Raw genomic sequence first — 18,289 nt, 5'->3', positions numbered from 1 at the left:
TTCTTTCTTTCTTTCTTTCTTTCTTCTTTCTTTTTCTTTCTTTTCTTTCCCATCCCCCAACACCCCCTTCCTCACCTTCTTCACTTTTAAAACCCCAATGTTTGTCTTTAATTCCTGAAATCCAAAAAAACAGCTGAAAAGAAGGCTAGATAACCGGGCTGTTTCCCTGTTAGCTACACTCCCCCATCAAGGGAGCTTGTTCAACTTTTGGACAGCATGTCTCTCTCTGGAGGTGTGGGCTGAGCCTCCCCCCAATCAATGTTTGCACAAAAGCTTTAGGTGAAAAACTGGATTTTTGAAAAAGTGGTTTCGGGTTTCTGCCTCTTGGAATTGGACTTTGCTGCGATTTGGTCTAGCCCATCCCCCCCAAATAAAATAAAATAAAAGAGAACCAACTCTTGGCCTAGATTGCTCTCTGGTGGCAGATTTGGGAATTTAGCACACTGTGCATGTTCAACGTTGACAGCATCTACTGATTGGAAAGTTCAGAAGCAGGAGAAGATAGGGGAGAAAAAAATAAGCTGGAAATAAAGTCCTAAATTGCATTAACAGAGGGGTAGAATCAAGATGAAGGCAGCTACCACCACCACCCTATAAAGCCTTAGTAAGGCCACACCTAGAGTACTACACCCAGTTTTGGTCACCACACTATAAAAAAACCCTTGAGGTTCTAGAAAGAGTGCAGAGAATAGCAACCAGCATGATTAGGGGACTGGAGGCTCAAACATATGAAGAACGGTTGCAGGAACTGGGCCTGGCTAGTCTAGGGAAGAGAAGGACCAGGGGAGACAGGAGAGCAGCCTTCCAGTATTTGAGGGGCTGCCCCAGAGAGGAGATGGGGGTCAAGCTATTTTCCAAAGCACCTGAAGGCCAGACAAAGAATAATGGATGGAAACTGAACAAGGAGAGATTCAACCTGGAAATAAGGAGAATTTTTTCTGACAGTGAGAACAGTCAACCAATGGAACAGAAGTTGCCTTCAGAAGTTGTGGGAGCTTCATCCCTGGAGGCTTTCAAGAAGAGACCGGACTGTCATCTGTCAAAATCGATGTAGGCTTTCCTGCTTGGGCAGGGGGTTGGGCTAGATGACCTCTAAGGTCCCTTCCAACTCTGTTAATCTGTAAAAGGAACTAGCAAGCCACCCCAATGAGGTGCATGCCAGTCAAATCCCCAGGAGAGATCCTTGACTTAGAGAAAAGTGAAGAATTGAATCAGACATGGCTGATCCGGCTACATTGCAACACACCACCCACAGGTATGGCACATGACAAAACACGACAGGATTGTTCGCAAGCAGGAATTGTTGGTTGTATTTGCACAATAAAAGTACGCAGAGCTGCGGAGCTGGAGACAGTCAGACTAAATAAATAGACCGAATGTTCTGCGTGCCTGGGGAGATTCCTCGTTCCTGGAATCTCCGTGCGTTAATGTCACCTCCTGGTCTGTCAGGTGAGGTGTCAAATGGAGTCATCTGAACATTTCAGGAAAACCCCAAACCAAGTTCACGACAACCAGTTTGAGTCTGTGAAGAAATGGCTCTGCCTGAAGTTTTCTGAAAGGATTCTGAAGTGTTTCTCACACACAATAACACCCCAACACTGACGAGAGCTAGTTGGAGAACGGCAAATGTTGGGACAAGCTTCTTCCCAGAGCAAGTGAGAACTTACTAACTGCAGATTAAAAGGTGGATGGAGTAACCTGTCTTGGGACTGTCCCCTTTGAGGTTTGAAGCTGATGTAACTTAGCGCAGGGAAAGGAGAACTAGCAGACCAAGGTTAGAATCTTCTAGAGAAGATGTGAAGGTTCCCCATGAAGATATGAACAGATTTGTGTTGCCCCAATGTCAATCTCTACCTGAAGGATGGAGAGTAGAATCCATCCAGGTAGAAGTTAGGGAGGTGCAAAGTATCTCATTTCAGAGATAGGAGAGAATAGTTGTAGTTTGGAGACGAAGTGTGAGGTCTTTGGTGTTCTCTGAGCTTGATGGTTTCTTGCAGTTGTTTTGTGACCCAACTAGGAAACATCATCAGTGCTAAAAGTTTTCCCCACTGCCTTCTAACACTGATGATGTCCCCTAGTTTGGTCATGAAACGTCTCCAAGAAAACCACCAAGCTCAAAGGATCCCACAGAGATGCAATATTCTGTAGAACTTCAGAATGCTTTCTTGTCTCCCAGTCCAGCCTCTTTGGCCAGCTCTGAGGTTGCTTCCCATACTGTCCACAAATAAATCCTTAGGAACAACACCCTGTTTACTCTCGGAAAACATTCAGATATCCCCTGGAATGACCAGGTCAGCACAGTCTCCAGGAACGGAAGGGATAGGTGTGAAGACCTCCAGAACGAGAAACATAGACCTTACTTGTGTAATTCTTCTGTTACCATTTGTGAGACATTAGGGTCCACTTGGACTCATCCATGGCCTTTTTGCCCCACAGAACAGTTGAAGTTTTGCTGGGACATGATAAAAAAAGTCAGGATGGAAGCTACAACAGGGAATTGAAGACTTGTCTATAGAATGTGCAACATTACACATGGATTTGACTTCCCAGTTGCAGATCCATCTTGATTTTTTGACCCCAATGCTCCCTGGATTTTAGAAAGCTCTGAAATCAAGAGATCCTTCAGGTGAATCCGTGCAGCAAACTCACACATGCCTGTGGGATTGTGGCTGGGCACATGAGGTCTGGAGGCCACCGACCTCCTTATGCTCTGGCACATTTCTTGCACATCTTGCACATTTCTTGCACATGCAACAAGGGTCATTGGAGTTCCAGAAGCTCAGTGTCCATCCATTGGAGGCCAAAGATGAGGATGGCCATCATCTTGAATGAAGAAGTCCCCACAGAAACTTAAACAGGGATGGGAAGCCATCCTGAGTTGATCTACTCAATGAGAGGCCTTCAACAAAGTTGGAACACTTGGCCAACACCACTCCTGTAGAGACTCAAGGACTTCCTTTAACTGTCAAAACCGGCTGCCATTTGAGGCTACAACTCTTCCTTCTGACATGCCAGCCCAGACCCAAGGAAGGCAACAGGTACCTTCTTCTTCTTCTTCTTCTTCTTCTTCTGGCCAGAAACTCAAGAAAATAGCCTCAGGCAACCAGACCCACTCTTGGCTGGCCTTGCTGAGAACTCTCCAAGCTTCAGCAAGTTCGCTTGCTTTCCAAGAGGGCCTTCCAATCATCAGCCCACGAGTGCAACCGGTGGCAAGAAGCTGGGAGCTGCAGATGCTTGTTGTGGCAGGCGGTGAAAAGCACGTGCTCCCAGGTGGGAGTCCGTTCCACTCCTGGGAGAGAAAGGAAAGATGGCGCGTGAAGATGTGAGTTGCGTTACTCCAACATGGTGCAAATCGGTCCACCTTTTGGCCCCTCCAAGGGTTGCCTTCCCCAGCACCAGCCCTCCCCACCTTACCTACGATATCAGGCCTGTCATCAATCAGTACATGCCCAGAGACGATGGTCTTATCCCGGGTGAGAATCACGTGCTCCAAAAATTCGTGTCCGAAATGCTTCTCTATCCAAGCGAACTGGAAAGCAGCAGAGGACACGAAGGTGAAAACACGTGGCTGGAGAAAACTTTTTTCTGTAGGATGGGGGCAGCGATAAAACGAAAGCTTCCCAGACTCGTTTTTAGGGCGAGACAAACAGCGTATCAATTTAATATGCAAATAAATTAAAATAAAGAAAACATGGGGGCAAAGGGTTCCCGCCAACAAGCCAGCTCTGAGAAGGAAGGGAGCTGGAAGGTGAGGTTAAATCAGACCAAGTCCTTTAACGCCGGCACTGTTTAGCTTGCCTTCATATAAAATCCTGGCTCTCCTGATTTAACCAGTGAGTAACTCAAGATTTGTTGAGCAGGCTTTACCTTTTCATACGGGCAGTAGCGATACTTCTTGATGGGACTCGTGCATATGAAGACTTCAGTCCTAACATAAAAAGAGAGAGCGAGAACCACTCATATTTCTCAGTTATTTTTCCACAACTGGATTCTGACTCTCTCCAACAGAACATGGAAACATGCATGGAAACAAAAAGGAACTGATTTGTGACGGATGGATTTGGTTGACAAAGAATTTTCCACTTCCTAGGTCTTCTACAAACTGGAATGCTTGGGCCATTTCTCCCTCAAGTTCTGGAACTTCTCCAGAAAGGGGTGGGATGTCTCACCCGCTACCTACCCTGCAGCTTTCCTTCTACAGGATCTACTCTCCCAGCCCATTCACCAGAAAAACCAATGAGGTTCAGTTTTGAAAACAGGATTTATTTATTTTTAAACTGGAGGTTTTCAAAAATATAACTGGACAACCATTTGACCAGGATGGTCTGAAGTCTCCTGCCTTGAGTAATGGGGTTGAAGGCCTCCGAGATCCCTTCTAGGATTCTACGTTCTATGATTAATCTAGAGAAGCACAGGGTAGGAAACATCTGGAGAATTTGTTGCTGTTCCCATTTTATGGCCTGATACTTACGCTTCTAATTCTGTCATCTCCTTCAGAGCTTCCACAGCCCCTGGCAGAGGGTTGAGCTCCATGAAAAAGTTCTTGGATTCCCAAATACTGATAGCCTTTTCCTGTAAAGTGAGGGGAGGGGGAGAGAGAGAGAGAGAGAAAAAAAAAACACAGATGCAAACAACAGCACATAACAGATAACAGATAATCAGAGTTGGAAGGGACCTTGTAGGTCATCTAGTCCAACCCCTCGCCCAAGCAGAAGACCCTGCATAATTTCTGACAGATGGCAGTCTTCGTGAAAGCTTCCAGGGATGAAGTTCCCACAACTTCCGAAGGCAATTTCTGTTCCATGGGTTGATTATTCTCACTGTCAGAAAATTCCTCGTTATTTCTAGGTTGAATCTCTCCTTTTTCAGTTTCCATCCATTATTCCTTGTCTGGCCTTTGAGTGCTTTGGAGAATAGTTTGGCCCCTTCCTCCTCTCTGTGGCAGCCACTCAAATATTGGAAGACTGCTCTCCTGTCTCCCCTGGTCCTTCTCTTCCCTAGACTGGACTAGCCAGGCCCAGTTCCTGCAACCGTTCATTGTATATTTTAGCCTCCAGGCCTTTGATCATCTTAGATAGAATCAGATTAACAGAGTTGGAAATGACCTTATAGGTCATCTAGTCCAACCCCCCGCCCGAGCAGGAGAGCCTACATAATTTTTGACAGATGGGAGTCCAATCTCTTTTTGAAAGTCTCAAGTGATGGCGCTCCCACGACTTCCGAGGACAACTTCTGTTCCATGGGTTGATGGTTCTTCCTGTCAGAAAGTTTCTCCTTATTTCCAGGTTGAATCTCTCCTTGTTCAGTTTCCAGCCATTATTCCTTGTCTGGCCTTCGGGTGCCTTGGAGAATAGCTTGACCCCTTCCTTCTCTTCCCTGTGGCAGCCCCTCAAATATTGGAAGGCTGCTCTCCTGTCTCCCCTGGTCCTTCTCTTCCCTAGACTAGCCAAGCCCAGTTCCTGTAACCGTTCGTTGTATGTTTGAGCCTCCAGTCCCCTAATGAAGGCAACCAAAGACCAGCGACGTGTCTCCAAACATGTGGAATCCAGGAGATGATCCAGAAATGATACAGGTAGTCCTCAACTTACAACCGTTCATTTAGTGACCATTCCAAGGTACAACTTCACTGAACAAAGTCACTTAGGACCATTTTCCCCACTTACGACCCCTGCTACCTCCCCAGGGTCACAGGATCAAAATCCAGACTCTTGGCAACTGTCCCACATCTATGACAGTTGCCGTGTGATTCCCCCTTTTTGTGACCTCCTGACAAGCCAGGCCAACAGATAAAGCAGATTCGCTTAACAACCATGTTATTAACTTCATCAGTGCAGTGATTCGCTTAATGAGAGCGGTGTGGTGGCCTCGAGGTGGAGCTCTCACCTCACAATCAGGAGGCTGTGAGTTCGATCCTAGGCAGAGGCAGATATTTCTCTCTCTGGGCACACTGAGAATATATCTGCCGAACAAAACTCCGCACTGGCAACAGGAAGGGCATCCGGCCAGTAAATACTCAGCTTCTAATACTTAGAATTGGAGATCAGGACGAGAAACAAAGGATGGGAGAGAAGCAACCTCAAATTAAGGAGAAGCTTCCTAACAGTGGGGACAGTTAACCAGTTAACCAGCCGTTCTGGCTCGGTGTCGGAAGTTGTGGGTGCTCCAACACTGGAGGCTTTTAAGAAGAGACAGGACAGCTGTTTGTCTGAAATGTACAGGTTCTCCTGCTTGAGCAAGGGGCTGGACTGGAAGACCTCCAAGGTCCCTTCCAGCTCTATCCTATTCTAAAGAATAAGGAAGGCCTCTACACCCCGGAGTAAAGCTAAACAGTGCAGTGGACGGTCCCTGAAGCGGGTACAGAGCTCCTGAGCCTGAAATGGATTGGGGAGCCTTTGCCTGGGGGCCCAGCCGCCAGCCCCCCACCCAAAAAACCTTAATTCCCCCCCTCTCGCTCCCCAGCAGCAAACCGAGACTGCCAGGGAGGTTTTGGGCATGCAGAAAAGGTGCTGAAATCCTTGGAGCGCCCGACAGCCGGAGAGCAAAGGAGCAGCGGCCGATCAACCCACCCTTGTTTACTCTGCTTCCCCGGTCGCCCTTCGGACGTCTCCCCCGAGGGTCATCGGTATGTGTGTGTGTTGTGTGTGTGTGTGTGTGTGTGAGGTCGGGACTCACGCTCAGTCCAGGCTGGAGCTTCCCGTATTGCTCCGAGACCCAGAAGCCGCGCCGCTCGTCCAGCGCGATGTAGGGCAGGTCCGGGTACCGGGCGCGGTACTTCTCCAAGAACCCCCCCTCGAAGTCGGCCAGCACCCCGTCCATGTCCACCAGCACTCGCAGCGGCCGGGAAGGAGGAGCAGCAGCCGCGCGCCCCGAATGCGCCCGGCCGATGCCCGCGCCCAGCAGAGGCGCCCAGGCGCGCAGGACCCGCTGCGGGTGCCGGAGGAGGCTGCGGGTGCCCCGGCACATCATGGCCGGGTAGGGGCGTCTCTGGGCGGGGAGATGGAGGAGGGGAGGTCGTGACCCCCTTCAGGGCAGGACCCGGCCCCTCCGGCCACCTTCGCCCCCGCTCCCGCCTTTGCCGCAAGATCCGAAGGTCACGGAGGGAGGGAGGGAGGGAGGAAAGCGCCCGGCGGCCACTGCGGAACTCGGGGCGCGTGGATGGGCTGGAGGCTGGAGGGGAAAGAATGGAAGGAAGGAAAGAAGGAAGGAAGGAAAGAAGGAAAGAAAGAACAAGGGAGGGAGGAAGGAAAGAAGGAAGGAAAGAGAGGAAGGGAGAAAGGAGGGATTAGAAAGAAGGAAGGAAGGGCAGGAGAGAGAAAGAGGGAGGGTCCAAAGAAAGGAAAAGAAAGGGAAGGGAAGGGAAAGAGAGAAAAGCAAACAAGCAAGGGAGGTTGCTTGCCAGCGCCAAAGCGTCCCAGCGAGCCGCGGGAGCTGCTCCGGTTCAGCCCAGCTCCTCCAGCCCATTCCTTCCAGCTACCGGCCCGGAGGGGTTCCGCTTCTCCTTGCCGTCGCTCTGCAAAAGGGCGGCGGGGGTGGCTGGGTAGCGTGCCGGGGGCTCCTCTTTCCGGGCCAAACCGGACCTCGCTCCGGCCTCCCCGCTCCTTTCCCCGGGTGCAGAGCTGACGATGCGGAACCGTTGCGGGGCTCAGGGAAGCGGCAGGGCAGAGGAAGGCGAACCAGGACAGGGGTGGGGTGGAAGGGGCAGGGTCCTGCGTGGGTTTCCCAGGAAATAAAGCCAGAAAGGGGGGAGGGCTGCTTCTCTCTTCCTAAGGGAGACTTTAAGCATCCTCTAAATTTCACTTAAGCTTCTTAAAATGACCAGCTGGTGGTCTCCCCATTGCGGTCACTAAAGGAGGACAATTTATAGAACCAATTGGGCAGGCTTCTTTTGAGCCAAACATCTCAGGGTTTCCCCAAAGGTGCTTTTTCAAGAGGCAACTGGACTTTCTGGTCCAGCAAACCTCCCTCTGAATTCTAACCCTGAAAGGCTACTGCCCTGAAGACCCCAGAAGTGATTCTGACAGGAGCCGAATTCAGATTGTGCTCTCTAGTCAAGGAGGGTGCCAGGCCAATGGAAGTCCAGGAATTTGAGCGTCTGGGCACTAATTAGGACATTGGGCGGTCTTTCCTGACTACTAAACGGTTTTCTGACTACTAAACCCTGTCGGCTGTCAGATTACTAAACACAACATAACACCACAATCCGGCTTAATGTGATGTATGTAAATGTATGTATGTATGTATGTATGTATGTATGTATGTATGTATGTATGTATGTATATGTATATGTATATTAGGCTCATGTACACGTTGTGCATTGACAATAAAGGTTTGAACTTTGAACGTTGACTTCTGTTCGATGGTCTTCCTGGAAGATGGATCCCTTCCATTCTTCCGGCTGAGGTCCCCCACCTAGGCAGGTTCCAGGTCCCTGGCAAGTCTCAGACACCTGCTGGGGTGCCTGAATCCTGCTGGGGTGAAGGAGCGTTTCTTCCATGGCAGGAATCAAAGAAGGTTGAGGCTTCTTCCTCTATTTTTAAATGGCATAAGCTTGGACGGAGAAGACCCACCTGATAAACCGGAGGCCTTGTCACATTAAACGCTGCTGCTGCGTTATAAAGGACAGGCAATAAAGCAAAGCCAGAATAACAGAATACTAGAGTTGGAAGGGTCCTTGGAGGTCTTCTAGCCCAACCTCCTGCTCAGCCAGGAAACCCTACCTATACCATTCCAGACCACTGGTTGTCCAGTGTCACAAATGCCTAGAGAACAAATTTCTTTTTTTTTTTTGTCCCTGGATTAGTGAAAGAGCCAAAAGCCCATTTTCAATGGAGCAAGATTAAGAATCTAATATACATTTTGGATTATTTATCTTGCTTTTACGTTGCACTTGCAGAGTATAATGTGTTTTGCACTATCTTTAATAAATATATATATATAGTATATAGTGCAATAATGATATGCACATCATGTTTAATTATATGTAGATAATAGATACCATTTTCACAATTTGCAGTCTGCATGAAGCCCCCTCCCCCTTTTCAGCAAAAAGGGCGGGGCCACGGGACTGTTGTGGAGCCACTGCGCGTGCGTGAGCTCCTCCCAGAGCAGGAAGCAGCCCTCTCGGTTCGCCCACTTCCGGGTGGGAGGCGATCCCCATGGCAACGCCCCCAGCCGGGCTCCCGCGCCGCGCGCCGGAAGTGACGCTCCAAAAGCGCGGCCCCCGATTGGCCCTGCGCGGCGCCGAGGTCGCTCCCGCTGCGTCTGGAAGAGCAGGAGGCAGAGGCGGCTCCTCCGCGGCTGACCCGGCCGGGCCTTTCCCTCTCCCGCGCCGCCATGGCGTCCGCCCTGGAGCAGTTCGTCAACAGCGTCCGGCAGCTCTCGGCCCAAGGTGAGACGCAAGGCCGGGCGCGCACGTGGAGGCCGCTGCCGCCCTCCGGCCCCGGGCGGCCTCCGAGAAAGGGGAGCCGGGAAGGGAGCCCGCCTCCCGGAGGTGTCCGTTGGCTGCCGCGTCTGTCTGTCTGTCTGCAGGCGGGGCGGGGCTTCGGGGCCCCGCCTCTTGGCTTGGAAACCCCTCGCGGGCAAGGGAGGGAGCAGAGCGGCCCTTCCCCAACCTGGCGCTCCCGGGCTGGCTGGGAATTTTGGTGGGGGAGGGGGGGGGCTCACTCTGCCTGTTCACAGCTTGGCTTTTCCTTTCCCAGGCCTCTGGGATCGCCTGGTGGTCTCCTGTCCCCAATTCCCCTGGCTGAGCTTTTCGAAGGTCACTGGGTGGCCACTTGCATTCTGTGGGGCAGCCCCCCTCCCCACCTACCTTTTCCCTTCTAAACCCTTCCCTCCCCAAGGATCGCTGTTTGCTTTTTGCTCCTTCTGGATTCTGCCTCTCTAACCAGCTCCACTTTTTGTTTGAATTTTTTTTATTTTCAAAAAGAGCCGAACTGTGGCTGGCATGGAAGAACATCTTAAAAGCATGAAAGTCTTCCATGGAAGTCTTCTTTGCAGCCACAGCTTTAGTCGATAAAAGAAAAATAAACCCTTAAAGAAAAAGAAGAAGAAAAAATTCAATAACTATTGAATCCTACTGTATAGTGCAATATTAATGCAATATCAGGGTTTTAAATGTGTGGAGTGTGAGGGATGTGTGTTTGTGTTTATTTTCATAGTCATAAATTGTACACTGGAGATGGTATTTAATTTCGATGTACGAGGTTCAATGACAATAAAGTAAATAGACCCTTAAAGAAAAAGAAATAAATCCATGTTCTTTAGAACAATGAGGTAGCTTTATGACCCCTGGTTTTCTACTTTTGAGAGGTGTTTCAGCCTCCCTGGGGAGGCGCAGTTTATAAGCTGCTGGTTTTGGCTCGCTTGCATTAAAGTCTTTGTCTATAAAAGCCATATTTCTCAGCTTGGAAGTTGGTTTTAAGGTCCTAACTTTGCTCTGGAAAATCTCAGAAGAATCTACTCCCTTCCATTGCTTCAGTCCGGTGGCAAATTTTTGTCTCGTTTTGAACTTCATTCTATCCTTCTAAAAATCCCTGACTTGGGGGCTTTCTAATTTCATGTTATTTGTAGAAACACAAAGAATTGTTTTAATTATTTTCCAAATAGTTTATCTTCAGTTTTATGACTGTTACATATATGCAGAGATTTATGAAAATTGTATATTTACATAGGTGTGGGTGTGTTGTTTTGGGGTATTTAAATTTTAGGAGATTTATATGCAAGACTCTATCCTAGGTTGAACTGTTTTCATTCAGGGATTGAAGTGGTTGGATTTCAGCTGGGGTGCTGTCCATGGTATTAATCTGGCCTCTAATCTATTCCTAGCCTAGCATTATTGTGATGTGAAAATTAACTGTTGGTAAGGGAGGCTAGAAAACAATTTCATGAATTAAAGCTTTCCTTTTCGGTCCATAAAAACCTTCTGAAATAGTGTAGAATAAAAATATTAATAGAGCGCCTTTTCTACAATTTGTTGTTTTGTACTAAAGGGCTGATTATGTGACACCTTCCCCTAGTTTCTTGAGCGCTTATCAATTGAGACATGCTCTCCCTGCTGTATATTTTTTAATTATAGTATTGGCTTGATTTTTTACTGCTTTGCTTTTATGACATAGACGGCTGTTCTTGTGATATTTGCTGTTTGTAGAGCAGGTGGGCAGAGAGTGATAGATCCTCTTTCTCCCCCTCACTTTCCAACCTTTTCGCCTTTCTCAGGGCAAATGACTCAGCTTTGCGAGCTGATCAACAAAAGTGGAGAACTGCTAGCGAAAAACCTCTCCCATTTGGATACCGTGCTCGGGGCACTCGATGTCCAGGAACACTCACTGGGCGTGTTGGCTGTTTTGTAAGTGACCTTCGTTTATTGGAAGCTTCTCCTTCAGACTTGAATAGAGAGACAAACTCAATTTCCATGATGCTTCTTTTCTGTGAACCTTCTGCTTCACATAACTCCATTTTTTTAAATTGAAAAGTAAACTTTGCAGATCCTTCCTCCACTAATCACCACAACTGGGATCAGAAGTCCATTTGTAAGTCAGTGTGGTCATATGTCAAGGCAGCCATGTGTCTGGATCCGAGATTGACATTTTCACGGTTGTTCAGCAAATCTCACAGTCACTATGCAAATGGCACATTCTTGCAGTTGGGTGGCTTTTGTTTTTGTTCTGCTGGAAACTAGCAAAAATACACTCAAAACTGGCAAAAAAACATTGCAGTCACAATTTAAAACTGGTCATAAACTGGTTGCCAAACAGCAGGAATGTGGCTCTGTGAGCATAGTGAGGAGGTTGTGCATTTTATGATAGCTGGAAGGACCCATAAGCTCCTGTTCTGCACTCGTAACTCAAAGACTACCTGTATTTCTTTCTCCCACATTTATTAACTAGATGTAGATGTTCATTCAACTCATAAGAGTGGCTGCATACCCACAACCCGGCCATCTGACCCACTCAACGTGCCCTTCGCGGGGGTTTAAGGAGCTCTTGCTGGGGTCCCAGAAAGAGATGGCTTGCATTGTGTGCTTTGTCTTCCTTTGTAGGTTTGTGAAGTTTTCTATGCCCAGCGTCCCTGATTTCGAAACGTTATTCTCGCAGGTCCAGCTTTTCATCAGCACTTGCAACGGGGAGCACATCCGATATGCCACCGACACTTGTAAGTGGCTTCTGCCATCCTGTGAATTTTTGCCTAAAATCTGCATTGGTTTGCTAAGAGTTACAAATGAACATTGTGTTAAAAAAAATATAGAGGCTGCCGACATCATTTAATCAATCCGAATAAGATTATATCTATAGTAGCTTTATCTTTAGTGTCTGTGAGTATGCATGGATACTAAGTAACACTAACATAATTAGGAACAAATTACAGGAAGAATGGTAGGAAAAAATAACAATGCCAATAAAAAGAAAGCACTTTAATGAAAATTACTACAAGTCTGTTTTTAATAAAGGAGTTGAAACTGGGCCACATAGGATCATACTGTGCGACCTGTCCTTTCAATCAATAAAAGATCACCTTAAAGGCTGAGAGATGGGGTTTTGATAGGCCAAAAAAAAAATCACCTTTTTTTGCTACATTCCAAACATGGTATATCTACAGCTCTACTTATTGTCTATTTTCATAGACAGGCAAGCTCCAAATGTAATTTAACAAACCTTAACAGCTTGAAGCCTTAGCCTCCTCCTAGGAGTATCACTGACTTTAATGTCTAACTGAAAAGGATCTACCTGTGGACAAATGAAAGTCATTGATGTGTGATTTTCCATGTTCTCAAATCCCTAGTTAGCACAGTCTCAATTCCTTCTTTTTTCCTTCTCTTTAGTCGCTGGCCTGTGCCATCAGTTAACAAATGCCCTTGTGGAACGGAAGCAGGTAAGGAAGTTGAGCAGTGCAGTCCTTTAATTCTCAGGCCGCTGATCTTGAGGAACGCTAGATTTTTAACATGGTGTGCTAATGCTGAACAATACTCACTGGAGTAGAACAGTGACGTGTAAATAAAGTATAGAAATCACAGTAAATAAACTAACTTGCCAAGTTGGTGAGATATTTTTACATCTTTGAGGCAGGGGGTATAGCTTCCTGACATCAGGACAGGTGAAGCTGCTCCAAATATGTACAAATCTCTTTTTTGCATGTATGTAGAAATTGACTCTTTTGTTTGCTTGCCAACAGCCCCTGCGCGGAATCAGCATTCTCAGGCAAGCTATAGACAAAATGCAGATGAATACCAACCAACTGACCTCAATACATGCTGATCTCTGCCAGGTGAGGATCCTAGAGTCAGGTGGGAAATGAAGTCCTCTTACTAGCAGAATAGGCCGTCCTAATAACACGATGCAGAATTGAACTAAGACTAAATGGGACATATGCTGCCCGTCGTGGCAATTCCCTGTCCTTTGGTTGCCTGCAGTCTTGTTTAAATTTAGCTATTCCCAAGCTGAATTTCCCCGATGTGATCAGGCTGGCTTCGAATTCCCCTACGTAGCTTCCATCTCTCTGAGGGTTGGGTTTCACACATGTCATCAGACAAAGGTCTGAACTAATTTGGGTGGATCCTTTGCACAAGGATGGCGTGAAGCAGCCGACAGCAGGGGCATACGCCCGGGGGATAAAAACAGTCCAGAGGCCAGCCACCCACCCTGCGACTCCTGTGAAAAGGGAATGGAGTTTTGATGGCATTACTTCCTAGAAAGTGCATGCTTTATCTGCCTTTAAAAGTCCAACGTGACAGTCTGAATCTCTCTGTGGTTCTAATTGATGCACCAGCCCAGAGACACAGCTACCCTGAATATCATTTCACCCCCCCCACCTGTATTTTGCCTTGATTGACGATTCACATTCTTGATCCGAAGCAAATAAGACTTGCGACTGGTTTTTTTTTTTAATGTGTTAACCCTGGTCTGTTTCATTTTAGCTCTGTTTATTAGCCAAATGCTTTAAACCTGCCCTCCCGTATCTAGATGTGGACATGATGGATATTTGTAAAGAAAATGGGGCCTACGATGCCAAGCACTTTCTGTGTTACTACTACTATGGTGGAATGATATACACTGGGCTCAAAAATTTCGAAAGAGCACTCTATTTTTACGAGCAGGTAACTGTTTTCCTTCCTCTTTGGTGTCGAAAAATTTCTTGAGGGCACGACAGCCCGGTTAAAAACCAGCAAAGTCTCCGAGATTCCTGCTTGGTTAGAATATATTACTGGAAGCTGTGACTCCTTGCAGCAGAGATAAAATTGTTAGATTAGATTTTTATCCCAGTTTTTACAAAATATCTGGCCAACTCAAGGCAGTGAACATACCTAATACTCCTCCTGTTTTCCCCACAATAACAACCCTATGTGGTTGGTTGGCCTGAGAGACAAGGACTAAAGGCTAAAGTCACCCTGCCAGCTTTCATGCCTAAGGTGGGACTAGAACTCACCGTCTCCTGGTTTCTGGGCCTGTATCTGAACCACTGCACCAAGCTGGGTTATTGGGGTTTTTTGCATTGTGATCCGTTAAAAGTGACATCGAAAACAAATGTTGTTGGGCTCTTTGATTTTCCTTTCTGTAAGAGACTAAATAGCTGCCTGTCTAGAAAAAGACTTCCTTTGTTGACCAGGTGTTAAGTAAGGCTACAGCCTTTTGTCCTTGGAGCATTGTTTTGAAATAGGCTTAGTTGAATTTCCATAACGTTAGGACAAAGTTGCATCACCCCAGGGCATAACCTGGATCCCCAGGACCCCAAGGTCCATCTTCTGTCTTTGTGCTGACTGCCTCTAACCTTCCTTCCTTTATTTTTCAGGCTATCACCACCCCTGCCATGGCTGTCAGCCATATCATGTTGGAATCGTACAAAAAGTATATCCTAGTCTCCTTGATACTCCTTGGCAAAGTGCAGCAGCTGCCGAAATACACTTCCCAAATAATAGGTAGATTTGTTAAGGTGAGGCCCCAGAGATCCTGTGTGAACCAAGAGTTGGGAGGCCTGGGCATGGGGCCGGATGGGGGGAGATTTTATTTCCTAGCTATAGTAAAGTGAGCTTGATTGAAGGAGTAATAGAAATGTTTTGATGGGTTCAGGGCAGCAGCCTGGAAAAAATGTACTTTGCAAACGTTTTGGGGAAGAGAGAAAGCCTAAGTTGTAACAGAATAACAGAATTGGAAGGGACCGGAGGTCTCCTACTCAAAGCAGGAAACCTAACAACCAGTGTAGGGATCAGGTGGGCCAGTCTTTTCTGGATCATGGGCCCTTCTGTTCCCACAACCTGCCCTCTTTTCCCACTGCAGCCACTTAGCAACGCGTATCATGAATTGGCGCAAGTGTATGCAACCAATAAGCCCTCTGAGCTGCGAAGTCTGGTGAACAAGCACAGCGAGACCTTTACCCGGGATAACAACATGGGCCTGGTGAAGCAGTGCTTATCATCGCTCTACAAAAAGAACATCCAGAGGCTAACTAAGGTGAGGCATCCAGCCTGAGATTTGCCACTCCCCTGCCAAGGCTTAGAGGGGCTTCTGCCGAGAAAAAGGACTTGAAATAGATAGATAGATAGATATGATAGATAGATAGATAGATTAGATGGATGGATGGATGGATGGATGGATGGATGGATGGATGGATGGATAGAGATAGACAGACAGACAAAGGATAGACAGATGATAAAGATAGATGATGATAGATGATAAAGATAGATAAATAGATGATAGGTAGATAGATAGCTATAGATAGATAAATAGATAGATAGAATTCTTTATTGGCCAAGTGTGATTGGACACGCAAGGAATTTGTCTTGGTGCAAATGCTCTCAGTGTACATAAAAGACAAGATACAGTCGTCAAGAGTCAAGAAGCATAAGGTACAACATTTAATAATTAACCTTTTATTACTTTTATAACACACAGAATTACTTTTTATTTGCCATCCATTGCCTTGCAAAAAATAACCCTTCCCTTTCTTTTAAAACTTGGCAGTGTCTTGCAAATTCCACTTCACGGATGAGATTTTAGAGGAGGGGATAGCAGAAGAGATCACTTGTTCAATCTCTCCATTTGTCTGTGCTTCTTCTTTTCAGACATTTTTAACACTGTCACTACAAGACATGGCGAGCCGAGTGCAATTGTCGGGGCCTCAGGAGGCAGAAAAATACGTCCTTCATATGGTAAGGTTTTTTTTTTTGCCTTGGCTGGAAATAGAAGCTGAATAGCACAAAAGTAACCAAGCAAGGGAGGGTTTGTTTCCAAGCAAAATCCTGCTTCAACCGTGTCCTTTTTTATGCAGATAGAAGACGGGGAAATTTTCGCAAGTATCAACCAGAAAGACGGCATGGTTTGTTTTCACGACAATCCCGAGAAATACAACAACCCAGCGATGCTCCACAACATTGACCAGGAGGTAAGTGAGGTTTGATTATTCCGTCGTTAACTTAGAGCGGCCGTTAAATGAATGGTTGTGAGTCCAGGGGCTACCAGCCTACAGTATTGGAGAATTTCGCTGCAATGCAGCTTCCACGATTCAGATGTTTTCATTAGCTTATCAAAATACAAGGAAAAATGAAGGTAATGGGAAAATAAAGGAGGAAAGAGGGAAGAGAGGAAAGTGTAGGGGAAGGAGGAAAAGAAAGAGAATAATTCTTAATATTCTAATGCAGTAGAATAAGGTCATAACATAAAACCTTCAGTTTTTCCTTTCAGTAATGTATAGCAGCCATTTCTATAACTGCAAACCTGTCAAAAATGAGCGAAACCCAATGTATCAAAGTTTCATTCCCCACCCTCCACCTCAAATGTAAAAGCCCAGAAGCATTTTCCTTCCAAGGCAAAACAAAATGGCGTCCTTTTCTTTAATCAAAGCAATCAATTTAGCCATCTCGGCTAACTCCCATCAACTTTTGCAGCCCTTCGTCCATGGTGGGCTGTAAAACAGCTTCCCAGGAAATCCCTTCTATCTCCCTTTAGATGTTGAAATGTATAGAACTTGATGAGAGGCTGAAAGTGATGGACCAGGAGATCACCGTGAACCCGCAGTTTGTGCAGAAGGTAAGAACCAGAGTCATCCCGGAATCAAATACTCTTTCGCCATACTGAATTTTTTTTTTTTAAAAAAAATATCCTCATAAAAAAAACTTGAGTCTCTGTATCAGCATAAAGGAACCAATTTCATTTGATGAGAAAATCTGGCCCTTTCTGCTGGATTCTCCTCTCTGCTCCGTGTCTGCGTAGATCACAAGATATTTTGTTTTCTGCTCTTCCAGATTCAAAACAATTCCTGTTTTTTTCCCTTTGCAGAGTATGGGCTCCCAAGAAGACGAATCAGGAAGCAAGCCCTCCAGTTATTCTTGAAAGTCACATTTTTGCTTGCTACTCTCTTGTAAAACACACATATACATACAAAAACAAAAAATAAACAAGCTAAAGAGAGACAGCTTTAGGATTTGAGTGTTAAGAAAAAAAAAAACCCCAAGAAGAAAGCAGAGAACTGTCTGTCGCATCTGAACTGAAAATGTCTTCTCAGTACTGTACGATTTGGGTGGGGAAATGCTCTACAAAGGAAGGGGGGGAAAGTCTCATTCTGTTGTGGATTTATCTTGAGATTTAACATTGTTAATGCATTAAATATTTCACTTTTTTGTTTTATGAATGTTACTGCTTTGGCAATGGCTTCCTTTTTTTAAAAAAAAATACTTTCTTCAGAGTAAAGTTCTACCAGGCGAGTTAGATTTCTGATGGTATGAAAACTCATTGTTCGCACGGAAAGCCGTTTTCTTGCAGCAAAATCAAGAGTGTTTTTGTAAGCTTAAAAAAAATTAAGGGAAAATATTCATTATTCTCTTTTCTTCCCACCTTAATGTAGATTTTAAAGGTTTGTGGCTTTGATTCGGCAGGGAGATAAGGGAGGCTTTTTCTTGGCAATTTCATGGTCCCTCCAACTGCTTTAATACCCCCCCCTGGCTAAAGGCCTGTGCAGTTGGGAGTTTCTTAGCATCACCTCTGTATCTCTTCTGCCTCTAGTTACCTTCAGCACGTCTGGTTGGGGAATTCTGCCAAAGGGACACCTGTCATAATCCTGAATCTCGTCCCAGGGTGCTAAAGCAGGGGTCTCCAACTCTGGCGACTTTAGTGGCTTGCGGACTTCGACTCCCAGAATCCTCAACCAGCATGTGGGCTGGGGAATTCTGGGAGTGGAAATCCACGAGTTGTAAAATTGGCAAGGAGATCTAGAGCAGGGATCTCCAACCGTGGCGACTTTAAACCTGGAGGGCTGGGGAATTCTGGGAGTTGAAGTCCTCCAGGCTTAATGTTGTCAACGTTGG

General features: G+C 46.3%; 2 protein-coding genes across 2 annotated transcripts; one reads left to right on the top strand and one right to left on the bottom strand.

The window, feature by feature from the left end:
- Positions 1-1,283: 1,283 nt before the first annotated feature.
- On the bottom strand, positions 1,284-7,509 carry NT5M (5',3'-nucleotidase, mitochondrial). The gene is made up of 5 exons (XM_087942284.1): positions 6,673-7,509; positions 4,472-4,572; positions 3,868-3,928; positions 3,415-3,529; positions 1,284-3,289 (listed from the first exon to the last, which is right to left on the bottom strand). Exons 1-5 carry the CDS (start codon positions 6,964-6,966, stop codon positions 3,147-3,149), a joined length of 714 nt encoding a protein of 237 aa, XP_087798410.1. The 5' UTR covers positions 6,967-7,509; the 3' UTR covers positions 1,284-3,146.
- Positions 7,510-9,244: 1,735 nt separating this feature from the next.
- On the top strand, positions 9,245-17,616 carry COPS3 (COP9 signalosome subunit 3). The gene is made up of 12 exons (XM_026683237.2): positions 9,245-9,388; positions 11,215-11,344; positions 12,038-12,150; positions 12,818-12,867; positions 13,168-13,260; positions 13,910-14,089; positions 14,782-14,922; positions 15,267-15,440; positions 16,052-16,138; positions 16,258-16,371; positions 16,935-17,015; positions 17,265-17,616. The coding sequence occupies exons 1-12, from the start codon at positions 9,334-9,336 to the stop codon at positions 17,316-17,318; spliced, it is 1,272 nt and encodes a 423-aa protein (XP_026539022.1). The 5' UTR covers positions 9,245-9,333; the 3' UTR covers positions 17,319-17,616.
- Positions 17,617-18,289: the final 673 nt, after the last annotated feature.

This window comes from Notechis scutatus, chromosome 12 (genome assembly GCF_049901735.1).
Source record: "Notechis scutatus isolate UNSWTSFEM ecotype Mainland chromosome 12, rNotScu1.2, whole genome shotgun sequence".
Taxonomy (NCBI): Eukaryota; Metazoa; Chordata; class Lepidosauria; order Squamata; family Elapidae; genus Notechis; species Notechis scutatus.
This window is presented reverse-complemented; position numbering and strand designations above follow the sequence as displayed.

Excerpts from the sequence above, each read along its gene's own strand:
- COPS3 (XM_026683237.2), top strand. The coding sequence starts at position 9,334 with ATGGCGTCCGCCCTGGAGCAGTTCGTCAACAGCGTCCGGCAGCTCTCG. Across the intron at positions 12,151-12,817 it reads CCGATATGCCACCGACACTT|TCGCTGGCCTGTGCCATCAG; the intron begins GTAAGTGGCTTC and ends CCTTCTCTTTAG. Across the intron at positions 14,923-15,266 it reads TAATAGGTAGATTTGTTAAG|CCACTTAGCAACGCGTATCA; the intron begins GTGAGGCCCCAG and ends TTCCCACTGCAG.
- NT5M (XM_087942284.1), bottom strand. The coding sequence starts at position 6,966 with ATGATGTGCCGGGGCACCCGCAGCCTCCTCCGGCACCCGCAGCGGGTC. Across the intron at positions 4,573-6,672 it reads AGCTCCAGCCTGGACTGAGC|GAAAAGGCTATCAGTATTTG; the intron begins GTGAGTCCCGAC and ends CTCACTTTACAG. Across the intron at positions 3,929-4,471 it reads GAGATGACAGAATTAGAAGC|GACTGAAGTCTTCATATGCA; the intron begins GTAAGTATCAGG and ends TTTTTATGTTAG.